This window comes from Echeneis naucrates, chromosome 9 (assembly GCF_900963305.1).
Source record: "Echeneis naucrates chromosome 9, fEcheNa1.1, whole genome shotgun sequence".
Lineage (NCBI taxonomy): Eukaryota > Metazoa > Chordata > Actinopteri > Carangiformes > Echeneidae > Echeneis > Echeneis naucrates.
In genome coordinates, this window is record NC_042519.1 from 24,122,444 (window position 1) to 24,134,247 (window position 11,804).

The following is an 11,804-nucleotide window of genomic DNA, read 5'->3' on the forward strand; positions in this document are numbered from 1 at the left end:
AAGCTCATGGCGGAATCGGAAAAAAAACCGATCTCTGTGATGTCACGGTGATGTCATCTGACATCCATTCTGTGTTGGTTACCAGGCAGCAGGGCTGCTACGAGGAGAGGATGGCCAGGTGCATTATGGGAAATGTAGGATTCAGGGGTGTTGGAACATCAACCAATAATTGAAATACCGCGATCCATCTGGTTACTGATCTGTAATCTACAGATCTACAGACCGGTCTAAGTCTGAATCACAGCGAGAGTTTACTGGGACTGCTGGAACCGGTCCGGTCCGGTCTGTGGTGGATGCCCCCCCTCCTCCTTCTCCTCCTCTCCTCCTCCTCCTCTCCTCCTCCTCCTCCTCCTCCTCCTCCTCCACCCCCCCCCTCCTCCTCCACCCCCCCCCCTCCTCCTCTCCTCCTCCTCCTCCTCCACCCCCCTCCTTCCCCTCCTCCTCTCCTCCTCCTCCTCCTCCACCCCCCTCCTCCTTCTCCTCCTCCACCCCCCTCCTTCCCCTTCTCCTCTCCTCCTCCTCCTCCTCCTCCTCCACCCCCCCCCCCCCCTCCTCCTCTCCTCCCCCCCCCTCTCTGCAGTTCTCCGGTCCGACCTGCTGGTTTCAGTCCGACCGGCAGCAGAGATGCAGAGGATCCACGGAGGAGCGGCGGCGGCGGCTTGTCCTCATTAACCGGAGCTCGGTGGTTCTGGTCCGGTTCGTCCTGGTTCATTCCGGTTCGTCGGAGTGTGGAAGGAGCCGGAGCTGCGGGGGATGGTGTTGTCCCCTGAAGCCGGATAATCAGACGCAGAGGCCGGCAGCAGGGAGAGCTAGCTCCCGGAGCCGGGGCTGCTGGCTGGATCTCGGCCTCCGGAGGATTTCAGCGGGACATTTTCGGGTTTTCTGTGCCTTTTAGCGGGCTCTCCGGTGGGGGTGGACTTCAGGTGTGCCCGGTCCTTGATGCCCCGGAGCCCCGGAACAGGGCTCGGACACTGGGGAAGTAGAGGAGGTAGGTGGGCTCCCGGATAAACCGGCTCCGGTGGCCGCCGTCCGGTTATTCCGGTTGTGTGTTTTTCTTCCCGGAGGTTCGGCCGTGGAGCCCCGGAGCGGCTGCCCGGCGGAGAGCCGACGGTTCCCCGACAGAAAGCGACTGTTTGAGCCGGAGGCAGGAGCTATCTGGTGGCTAGCTGTTAGCCTCGGAGCATTCCATTGTCACAGCCCGCTGAGCGAGGCTCCCGGCCGGCTCGGTCCGAGCTGCCGAGGGGGGATACCTTCACTAACGGCGGGCTGTTCCCCACATCGGCCCCGTGTCTCCGGTTTATGACCGTTTTTAAATCGCCGTTCTGCCGGTTATTTTGGACCGTTTACACGCGGTCTGGTTAGCATGCTAAGGCTAGGGCTAGCAGCGGAGCTGACCGCAGCAGGAGCAGCCTGATCGGCCGCGGAGCGCAGCCAGCCTGGCCGTTAGCATTTTAGCATTAGCATTAGCCTCCACCGAATCCCAAGATGTCTCCCGTCTCTGTCATTTTGTCGGCGGTTCGGACTCCGGAGGTCCGCGCAGGGGACACCGTGACGTCACGGCCCGGCTCATTCCGTCATTTTTAAACTGATTCAGACACAATGTTATTGCACGGCGCGTGCGTGTGTCTCGTGCACGCGGTTCGGAGGAGGTCGGCGTGAGTTTGAAGGTAAAGACACCGAACCGGCTCACTTCCTGTCACATGACCTGCTGCTCACCATCTAAGGGTTTGTAACTGATTTTAGGTTGGAGGCAACAGAAGAAAGACAAACTGAGACTTCATCGCTGTTCACGCCACACTCATTTACAGCTGAATCTCTGTTAGGCCATCTTCTCCAACTTCAGGCTGGTGATGAAGATGATGGAGCTGATGACATCACATCCAGGAAGTGTGACACTTTAATTGGCCTCACTTTTTGGAGCTCTGCTGTTTGAATATTTTCTCTTCCTGTTTGTGTCATGTGACCGACAGATCAGTACGTCTGGTCCTGGTCAGTTAGGCAGTACCAAGCAGCCTGGTCTGCTGTGTGGCAGCGAGGCGCGAAACTTGAGATGGTTTTATTAACGACATCACATTGAATCAGCAGCTCAGCCTGTCTGAGCGGAGGATCGGTTTCTGAGCTGGTCCAGACTTCATAGACCGGGTCACATGGTCTGAACCAGTCCCTTACAAACCATTTCAGAGGCAAAACTAGTGAATTCTAAGACGATAACTTTGCAAGGCATTGTGGGTTTTTGTTATGAACTGAACATTACATAGTTCTGTTTTTCTGTAAATCTATATTTTCCCAAATAATTCAGTGAAATGAGTTTGCACAGTGAGAGACTGGTTGTCTGTTAAATTGCCTGTGTTGAGGGGCTGATGGGAAATGTAGTCAGTGATTGAGATACGTCATGTGTCTGTCTGTCTGCCTGCAGGAGTCTGTCTCTGTCTGGACCCCAGTGATCCCCGTCCACCATGAACCCTCTGAACCAGATGAAGGCGGGACTGGCCAACAACCCACACAGGTATACACACACACTTCATTATCATGCAACAACTACACAAAGCATGTGTCTGTTGAGTGACATCATGTGACCTTTGACCCTAACCCATCAGCGACGGCTCGTACCCTTATGACCCCTCCAGCTGGCAGCAGCCCACCAATCAGCCCACAGGATCCCTCTCCGTGGTTACCACCGTCTGGGGCTTGACCAATCCCTCGGCCAGCCAGGTATGAAATTTGTGAGGTTGGTGAAGAGCACAGAGCAGATGTTTGCAGATGTGACGCGTGTTTCTGTTTGTCAGGGTCTGGGTGGAGGGGTGATGGGGCCAGGGGCCAACCCAGGCGGAGGGCCCATGATGCAGGGCCCCGGGGGTCCAAGTATGGCTGGAGGGCCTGGTGGTTACATGGGCCAGCAGGGCTACGGAGAGCCGGGCAAAGGCTACGTGAACCAGGGCATGTACAGCCGGACGCCAGGGGGTTACGCCGGAGGACCGGGGGGGTACACAGGGAGGTGAGTGCTTTGTGTGATCGGATAAAGCTCTGATGATTGATCAGGATTGGTTTTGAACCAGTGTGACTCTGTCTGCCCATGCAGCTACCCGTCAAATCCTGGAGCCTCTAGAGGGTCAGCTGACTTCACACAAGCTGCTGCTGCTGCCGTCGCTGCTGCTGCTGCCACAGCAACCGCCACCGCCACTGCAACCGTAGCTGCCATCCAGGAGAAACAAAACCAGGAGATGAACTATGGACAGGTAAAGAGGGGGTCACTGGGGTCAGACAAATGTAAATCTGAAATCACTGACCCAACAGTGAATGTCAACACGGTCCCATTTCCTGTTTCCTTTCTGGTCTTATGTCAAAGTTCAGTCCCTGAACGTCACACAGGAAGTGTCCATGACTTCGATGTCACTGAGGCTTATGTGATATTTTCCAGATGGGGGGTCCAGCCTATAACAACCAGTTCATGGCTCACTCTGGCCCCCGTGGCCCCCCTGGCATGGCTCCTGGAGGAATGGGCCCTGGACCGGGTCCTACCAGGGGTCCCCCATCAATAGGCCCCATGTATGGACCTGGAGGGGGCCCGCAGAGGGTCCCTCAGCACCCAAACTACGGTCCTGGACCACAGCAGGGCCACCTGAGGCCCCAGCAGGGCCTCAAACGGCCCTACAACTCTGAGGTGAGTTTGATGAGCTGAGGTCCGATGAGGTCCGATGAGTTCTGAGCTCCTTACTCACTCGCTCTCATCCCTCAGTCTTTTCCGGGAATGTCTCAGCAGTACGGTGTCCCTGTTGGTTCCAATGTGAACGTCATGTCCGGTCCTGGTGGCGCCGGGGGCTCAATGGCAGGTTCAGGTGGAGGTGGTCATGCTGGGCCCGGCCCATACTCTGGACCCAACATGCAGTACCACCCAGGTAAGGTGATCTTGAAACGTATGGTAATAACGTGTTAATGTCAGTCGCAGCTTCCTGTTTCAGTCACCAGATTATTTTTCCATCTGTTGATGTTCCCCTGCAGGTCCAGGAGGACCAGGCCCTGCCCCCCAGCGCTCAGGCTCCTCCCCGTCCTATCAGAGCCATAAGATGTCCCTCCCACAGTACCCCCCCTCTGCACCTCCCAACTCTCAGTACTACAAGGTGAGTGCCAATCAGTTCCAGCTGCAGGAGTCATGTGACCTGAATCATGTCTGACACTGTTGTGTGTTTGAGCAGCAGGACCAGTTTAACGGTCAGAGTGGTGGCAGCTTAAACTCTCTGACAACAGGTGGCGGTGGCGTTTACAACTCCTTCAACCAACCATCTGGGGTAAGATCCAGATCAGATCCAGACTTCAGATGCAACAATACTGAGTTTTATGTGTCTCTCTCTCTCTCTCTCTCTCTATCTCTCAGCCTGGTCGAGGGTTGCCAGGTTACCCCTCCTCCCCCGTCCCAGGTAACCCGACCCCTCCCATCACCCCCAGCAGTTCCATGGCTCCGCCCTACATGTCGCCTGGAAACAGCGACATTAAGCCAACGCCCTCTTCCTTCCTGCCTGACATCAAACCCAACATGGCCACCCTGGCCCCGCCCCCTTCTACAGGTAACACACAATCTGATCAGAGAACAAAATAATCAATAATCAATGATATGAACCAGAATAAAACATGATCTGTGACCTCTGTTTTGTTACCTGAGTCATCACAGTCACTTCCTCTTCACAGGTAACCCCAGTGACGACCTGCGGTTGACCTTCCCGGTTCGTGACGGTGTCGTCCTGGAGCCGTTCAGGTTAGAGCACAACCTGGCTGTGAGCAACCACGTCTTCCAGCTGAGGGACTCTGTCTACAAGACGCTCATCATGAGGTGAGGACCAGGTCTTTCTGAGTCAGAGACGGTTGTGAGCACATATTCAGTGTGTGTGTGTGTGTGTGTGTGTGTCTGTCTCAGACCGGACCTGGAGCTCCAGTTTAAGTGTTACCACCATGAAGACCGTCAGATGAACACTAACTGGCCCGCCTCCGTCCAGGTTCGACCTTTATCATTTTCCTCGCTCCTGTTTTCTTTTTTCTTTTTTTTCTTTCTTCTGAGGTGTCTTGTGTTTGTTTTCATCTGCCCCGCCCCTCCAGGTCAGTGTGAATGCAACTCCTCTCACTATCGAGCGAGGCGACAACAAAACTTCCCATAAGCCCTTGTACCTGAAGCAGGTGTGTCAGCCGGGCAGAAACACCATCCAGATCACTGTGACCGCATGCTGCTGCGTAAGGACACACCACATTACACACACAAACACGCCCGCTGTCACTGTCCTCGGGACTAATGTTAGCCCCGCCCCCCCGCAGTCTCACCTGTTCGTCCTCCAGCTGGTCCATCGTCCATCGGTTCGGTCGGTGCTGCAGGGTCTGATGAAGAAGAGGCTGCTTCCTGCAGAGCACTGCGTTACCAAGAGTGAGCCCCTCACTTCTGACCTCTGACCTTTGACCTCATCCAGAACTGTGCTAATCTCAGCTCTTATTGTCAGTCAAAAGGAACTTCAGCAGCGGTTCGATCCCTGGGACCCCTGGGTTAAACGGAGAGGATGGCGTGGAGCAGACCGCCATCAGAGTGTCATTAAAATGTCCCATCACTTTCCGCCGCATCCAGCTACCCGCCAGAGGTCACGACTGCAGACACATACAGGTCAGAGGTCACCAGCCAATCTATGATGGAATCTGGGCTGCATGTGGGTGAAAAGTCATCTGCCCCACACACATGCTGACATCCTGGTCGCCATGGAGACCTCAGCAGTCACTCCTGTCATTGTGTTTCCGTGACAAAAGTGTTTGTATGTCCACAGTGTTTTGACCTGGAGTCGTACCTGCAGCTCAACTGTGAGAGAGGAACCTGGAGATGCCCTGTGTGCAAGTATGCAACAAACACACAAACACACACTGTGAAGAAGAAGCCTAATAGCCCCTGTGTTAACCTGTGTGTGTGTGTGTGTGTGCGCACAGTAAAACAGCTCTGTTGGAAGGCCTGGAGGTGGATCAGTACATGCTGGGAATCCTCATCTATGTTCAAAAGTAAGAAACTTTATTTCAGTGGTTGTTGTCCCGGTCCTGTTTGTATCTGACTTAAATGAACCCCCCAGCTCAGAGTACGAGGAGATCACCATCGATCCGGTCTGCAGCTGGAAGCCGGTCCCAGTGAAGCCGGACCTGCATGTGAAGGAGGAGTCCGACGGGCCCGTGCTGAAACGCTGCAGAACTCTCAGCCCGAGTCACATGGTCCTGCCCAGTGTCATGGAGATGATAGCGTCACTTGGCCCCGCCCCCTCCTCTTCCTCCTCAGCGGCCCCCTCCTCTTCATCCTCCCCGATGCCCTACCCCTCCATGCCTGCAGGGGGGAGCAGCAACAGCAGTAACACACCTGACTACCCCGGACCAGGTATGGAGGGGGAGGGGCTTTTTCTGTCCCTCAGGTTGGTGGCTGATCGATAATCGATGTATTGATCTCTCCGTCAGCTCCGTCCTATCCAGCTCAGTCCGGCAGCTTCTCTGACTTCACCAGTCCTGGGACTGCGGGGGTGGGGGGGGACTTCTCCTCCCCCGGCCCCCCCCCTCTGTCTTACCAGTCTGAGCTCTCCAGTGCCCTCCTCACGCCTGACAAACCCCCCCCTCACCCGCTGGCTGGACAGGTACAGTGCCTCATCTTCATCATCGTCAAACTGGGTTGGAGCCAGTTGAGATTCTCTCCTTTCCTTCTGATGATCTCCTCCATCCTTCTCCTTTAATTCTTCCTTTGTCTCCCTCTCTTCCTTCCTTCGTCCCTTGTCCCTCCTCTCCTCCCCCACTCAGATGCCGGTCTCGGGGCATTTGGACTCAACTTCCCATGGTGCTCCTCTCTCCCAGCAGCAGTCACAGGGTCTCCATGGCAACTCCCAACTGGGGGGCAGCAACCAGATGATGCAGCGTAGCAACCAGAATCCCCGTCTCCAAGGCGACGGCTCCTTTGGGCTTGGGGGGTCTGCAGATGTTCCAGAACCTTCTCTGGATGTAAGTGGCGCTTCAGATCAGCTGCTGTTTTTCATTTTGTTGTCTGTCGGACGCTAACGGCCGGAACATGTCTGTCGCTGCAGCTACTTCCTGAGCTCACCAACCCGGACGAGTTGCTGTCTTACCTCGGACCTCCAGACCTCCCGAGCAACAACAACGATGACCTGCTGTCCCTGTTTGAGAACAACTGAACACACACACCTGGTGAATTCAAACCAACTTTAATGTAAAATACAAACTCTCTTCTCTCCCTGTCCTCCATCATGAGTGTCGGTCCTGTCGACCACCACTGTCAGGATGGACCAATCAGAGGGAATGGAACAAAACAAAAAAAAACTTTTAAATATGAAGCCTCTTTGATGTGTGACTATGAACTTTATTTTATTGTTTTGTTTGGTTTTTTTTTATTATTCTCTGAAACTGTATTTTGATGCTTCATCCTTCATTCCCAGTCGGAGTCGATGGCTCCACCGCTCAACATATTTGAAGTGAGTGTTTTTATCGCAGATCATCATCTTCACTGATCCAGCTCCTTCAGGACAGGTTCAGTTCGTTCCATCACGACGGTCCTTTAAAACCGGGAGCTTTCTGGTCCAGTTTAGCATCAATAGCTGAAGATGATCTTTTTCTGTTGGTCACCTCAGACACAGAAGGCAGTGCGACAGAAACAGATGCACCTTTTAAACATGTTTAAGTGTCTTTGTGGAAGAATTTGATCTGAACTGTTGCTCCTCTGTTCAGTGTCACTTCACGTGGGTTCAGGTTCACGTGATCTTCACTGCAGCTCCACGTGAACATTTACCCAAACATCCGTGTGTTCAGTACTGACAGGACGTGAACAGCTGTAATTTTTCCTTTCTCATTAAAGCGACAGAAACAGAGAGACTCTGGCTTTTATAACATTCACAGTCCAACAGAAGTGTTTTTATGCTTCTCAGCTGGTAGGTATTTTACTGAGAGCTCCAACAGAAGTTCTGCAGATGTGGACGTCTTCAGACTGAGCTGTACCTGCCAGCGTCGGCACCCGTGGATCAGTGTAAAGTCGACTGTCACAAGCTGAAGTGAAACATGAAGATAAAACCGACCTCACGCTGACGTCACGTTGATCCAAGCTCCTCCTCCTTAGAAGAGTTTAAACTCCACCCACACTGAGGGGAAGCCAACAGGAGGAGGTGTGACCTAACAGGAATCACTTTTTGGGTCATGGCCTGGAAACGGAGCCTCAGCTTGTATATGTGATAATAAAGAAGAGTTCACCTTCATCCTCCTCATCATTATTCTGTATGTCGTAAAGTGACTAGAGTCCAGACAGTTGTGGTGTCTCCATGTCCCAGTGAGTCCAGAATCTTCTGGACCAGATGAACCTTTACATGATCACTCTGTATGATTCAATAATGATGCTAATAACGATAATAACCTTTGTAATTTAATAAACACACACTGGAAAGACAGACAAACGGCGTCGGTGATGCTTTAATCACTCTGTTCATCAGAAAAACATTATTTCACCCCTGAAAAGAACCGGAGAGGAAAATAATATGAATGAACTGTCAGTGTAGAAGGCACAGCGATCACTTCATTACGTCCACCTGTAATGTTGATGAATGAACAGAGCTGAGCGGTATCCATGGTAACCAGGTAACAAACAGGTAAACCTGGTTTATGGAGATGCCATTCAGTTTTTGTTGTAAACTAAAAATGAATAAATTGTTTGTCGTCACATCTTCAGTTTGTTATTCCTGAGATGTTAGAGTCTTCATGATGCCAGCAGGCAACACCTCCTCTGTCTGAGCATCAAAGGCTGTCAAAGGTCACTGTGGTCTACCCGCCTCCACCAACATCAAACACTTCACTTCCTGTGCTGGCGTCATCCGTTCTGTCCCCAGCCTGAAAGAACTGAAAGAAAATGGCTCCGCCCCTGACTCACCTATACCATCAATCATCAACAGAAAGTAGAGCCGTCCTCTTTCTGGTCACACTGCAAGCTTTTTGTCCTAAAACCTCACTGACTACAACTTTGAGTTGTTTCAACAGTTGCCATTTTTAAAAATATTTTCCTGTTCAAGTTTTCCATCACTCCTTTGAAGGGTCAAAGGTCACAGCTGTGTCCCCGGAAGTGCCCCTTAGTATTTTAAAGACTAAACTTTTTTTTATTTGTGTGCAGAACAGGATGGACCGCGCCCTGACCGCGTGACCGTGCACACGCTCCTCAGTCAGCCGGCGGGGACGCGCTCTGACTGCGGGCCTGGCTGTTCACGCGCTGCGCCTGCCGCGCGTACTGGATGTCCGGGCTGTCAATCACCCGTAGCGCACTGGACTGGACGTTACTGAGCGCGAGCTCTATGGACCTGCTGATTCGCCACAGCCAACGCCGATCAAATTCTCCCGAGTCATTGATTGGCTCAGTGCGGTTTAACCCCGCCCAACGGGGACTTATATAAAAGCCATCCACAGCCCCCCGTCTTTTTCCCTTCCTCGCGGCCGTCGGTGTTGTTCTCCAGTCGACCCGCTCCACTTCCGTCTGCAGACATGGCCAACCCCAAAGTCTTCTTCGACATCGACGCCGGCAACGAGCCCATCGGCCGGGTGGTGATGGAGGTAAGCCCGGACGGCCGGCGGCCCGGACTCCAGCGGCGGCGGAAGGATGCTGTTTACGGTACTCTTATTTTCGCTCGCGGGATGCGTGCACGTGTTTGCGGCGTCCATCTAGCGCGGCTCCGCGTGCTAACATGACCTCAGACCTCCGGTGGCTTCGTGTTCGGTCTCACCGGAAGACGGAGCCCTTATGGCCGCGGCCTCTGCTGCAGCCCGGCCCCCTCCCTGGTCAGAGTCCGGCGGTGTGGGCTTCCGGCCCCCGGGCACCGTGCAGCTCCGGTGTTAGCCGCAGCTAACTGCGCCGGTTCACGTGTTGGGGGGGGGGGGGGGGGGGTTCTGGAAAGTTCCACGGCGGGGGAGGGGGAGGGGGAGGGAAAATGCGGATGTCGGCGCCTCCGGCAGGGCCGGGGCTCCGGAGGCCTTTGTGCTCCGGGATGTTACATAAGAGCCGGCGGGCCGCCATCGGTGAGCCGGACCACCGACAGTCCGGCAGCCATTTTGTTGTCGCTGTGACTCGAGGGGCTTTCCCGCGCGCCGTCAGGGAACTCCGAGCCGCGTGTGACGCTCGCGGTCTTTGTCTGTATTTGGCGCCCCGAGGCTGCTCCATCAACAGGAAGCGCCGTAAACAGACACACCGAGGCCCACCGGGAGGGACCGGCAGACATTTTGTTTCAGTGTGGGGGGGCTGATCTGGATTCAGCTGTCGCTGCAGCCCCCCCCCCCACATCAGGTCTTCGGTCTGCTGCAGTGCTGCAGCCTGTCTGTCACCCGTTAAACGGCCCAGGCCTCCAGCCAAAGGTTTCTTCATTTCCCTGTTAATGCTCAGCCCGAGCCGCTATCAGCCCTATCTGTCTGGAAACGAAGCACTGATTTCACACCCTGTTTGTCCAGAACAGTTAACTGACTCACTTTCCTCCCCTCCCCCTCTTATGCAGCTCCGCAGTGACGTTGTGCCCAAGACAGCTGAGAACTTCCGCGCCCTCTGCACCGGCGAGAAGGGCTTCGGCTACAAGGGCTGCACCTTCCACCGTATCATCCCTGGCTTCATGTGCCAGGTGAGGCAAAAACAGGACTTTAGTGAGATGACGCATTTCAGCCACAATGGCAGCAAAAACAAGTTCATTTTCCTTCAAGCAGCTTTCACTCTGAACTGAACATGAAGTTGAACTTAGATGAAGAGCTTCTTGTTTTGTCATTAGTCCTAAAACATGGTGAAAATCCTGTTTCTAATGTTTGTATTTGGGTGCTTTTTGTCTGAGCAGTGTGAATATTGAATGTAAAAATGACTTATTAAATGTGTGGTGTTGGACATGCAGGGCGGTGACTTCACCAACCACAATGGAACTGGTGGAAAGTCCATCTACGGCAACAAGTTTGCTGACGAGAACTTCTCCCTGAAGCACACTGGCGTTGGAATCTTGTCCATGGCCAACGCTGGGCCAAACACCAACGGATCCCAGTTCTTCATATGTACAGAAAAGACAGCATGGTGAGCAACGCACGCAACACAAACCTGTACCTGGTTGGCTGTGGTCTTTACTCAGACCCCCAGCTGAAATGCAGTCATGGACCGGGACAGGTCCATGACTGGCCTTGTTCAGTGACTCCATTGACCCTCTGTGTCCACAGGCTGGACGGGAAGCACGTTGTGTTTGGGAATGTGGTTGAAGGTTTGGATGTAGTCAAGAAGATGGAGACCTTCGGCTGTGCATCCGGCAAAACAACCAAGAAGGTCGCCATCGCCAACTGTGGGCAGCTCTGAGCTGCAGCACTTAACCCTTCCTGCTTGCCCTGTAGCCACACCCCCTTCAGGCCACCACCCCCACCCATCACCGTTCAACATTCCTATTGATGGAGTCAACCGACCCCCCCCCCCCCCCCCACCCACCTTTTTTTTTTTTTTTTTTTTTATTCTGTTCTTGTTGAAATCATGTTGCTGCATTTGTGACTTTGAAAGTTTCTTTTGCATTAACGTTTTTTTCCACAAAGTCCCAACAGTTTTTTGTTAAGTCAAAAAAAATAAGAAAATAAAACAAATGATGCCTTGACAAGTGAAAAGTGTCAGCTTTTTGTTTGGAGAGTTTTCCAGTAAAAATTGAACTGGTGTGACTCAGCAAAAACAAACTCCTTCCTTCGCTGATCTGAGAAGTGAGGTGGCTGAACTGGGTCATTCTAATTCTCTATTCAGACTCCGCCCAGTTTGGTCTCAACAGGTC

The 11,804-nt window shown here is 53.4% G+C and overlaps 2 protein-coding genes across 5 annotated transcripts; both read left to right on the forward strand.

The window, feature by feature from the left end:
• Positions 1-590: 590 nt before the first annotated feature.
• LOC115048287 (zinc finger MIZ domain-containing protein 2-like) lies at positions 591-7,360 on the forward strand. Of its 4 annotated transcripts, none has more exons than XM_029509639.1 (21): positions 591-988; positions 2,417-2,506; positions 2,598-2,712; positions 2,787-2,995; positions 3,080-3,236; positions 3,419-3,661; positions 3,737-3,896; positions 4,000-4,118; positions 4,194-4,286; positions 4,373-4,562; positions 4,684-4,825; positions 4,910-4,990; positions 5,070-5,220; positions 5,302-5,407; positions 5,481-5,638; positions 5,796-5,863; positions 5,953-6,021; positions 6,090-6,385; positions 6,463-6,577; positions 6,792-6,993; positions 7,077-7,360. In XM_029509639.1, exons 2-21 carry the CDS (start codon positions 2,457-2,459, stop codon positions 7,182-7,184), a joined length of 2,832 nt encoding a protein of 943 aa, XP_029365499.1. In that variant the 5' UTR covers positions 591-988; positions 2,417-2,456; the 3' UTR covers positions 7,185-7,360. The 4 variants fall into 4 exon arrangements, with proteins under 4 accessions (XP_029365499.1, XP_029365496.1, XP_029365497.1 ...); XM_029509636.1 differs by having other exon boundaries at positions 4,910-4,988; positions 5,089-5,220; positions 6,463-6,635; positions 6,796-6,993; XM_029509637.1 differs by having other exon boundaries at positions 3,761-3,896; positions 4,910-4,988; positions 5,089-5,220; positions 6,463-6,635; positions 6,796-6,993.
• Positions 7,361-10,517: 3,157 nt separating this feature from the next.
• On the forward strand, positions 10,518-11,636 carry LOC115048321 (peptidyl-prolyl cis-trans isomerase-like). The gene is made up of 3 exons (XM_029509696.1): positions 10,518-10,643; positions 10,905-11,077; positions 11,218-11,636. Exons 1-3 carry the CDS (start codon positions 10,518-10,520, stop codon positions 11,348-11,350), a joined length of 432 nt encoding a protein of 143 aa, XP_029365556.1. The 3' UTR covers positions 11,351-11,636.
• The last annotated feature ends 168 nt before the right edge of the window (positions 11,637-11,804 follow it).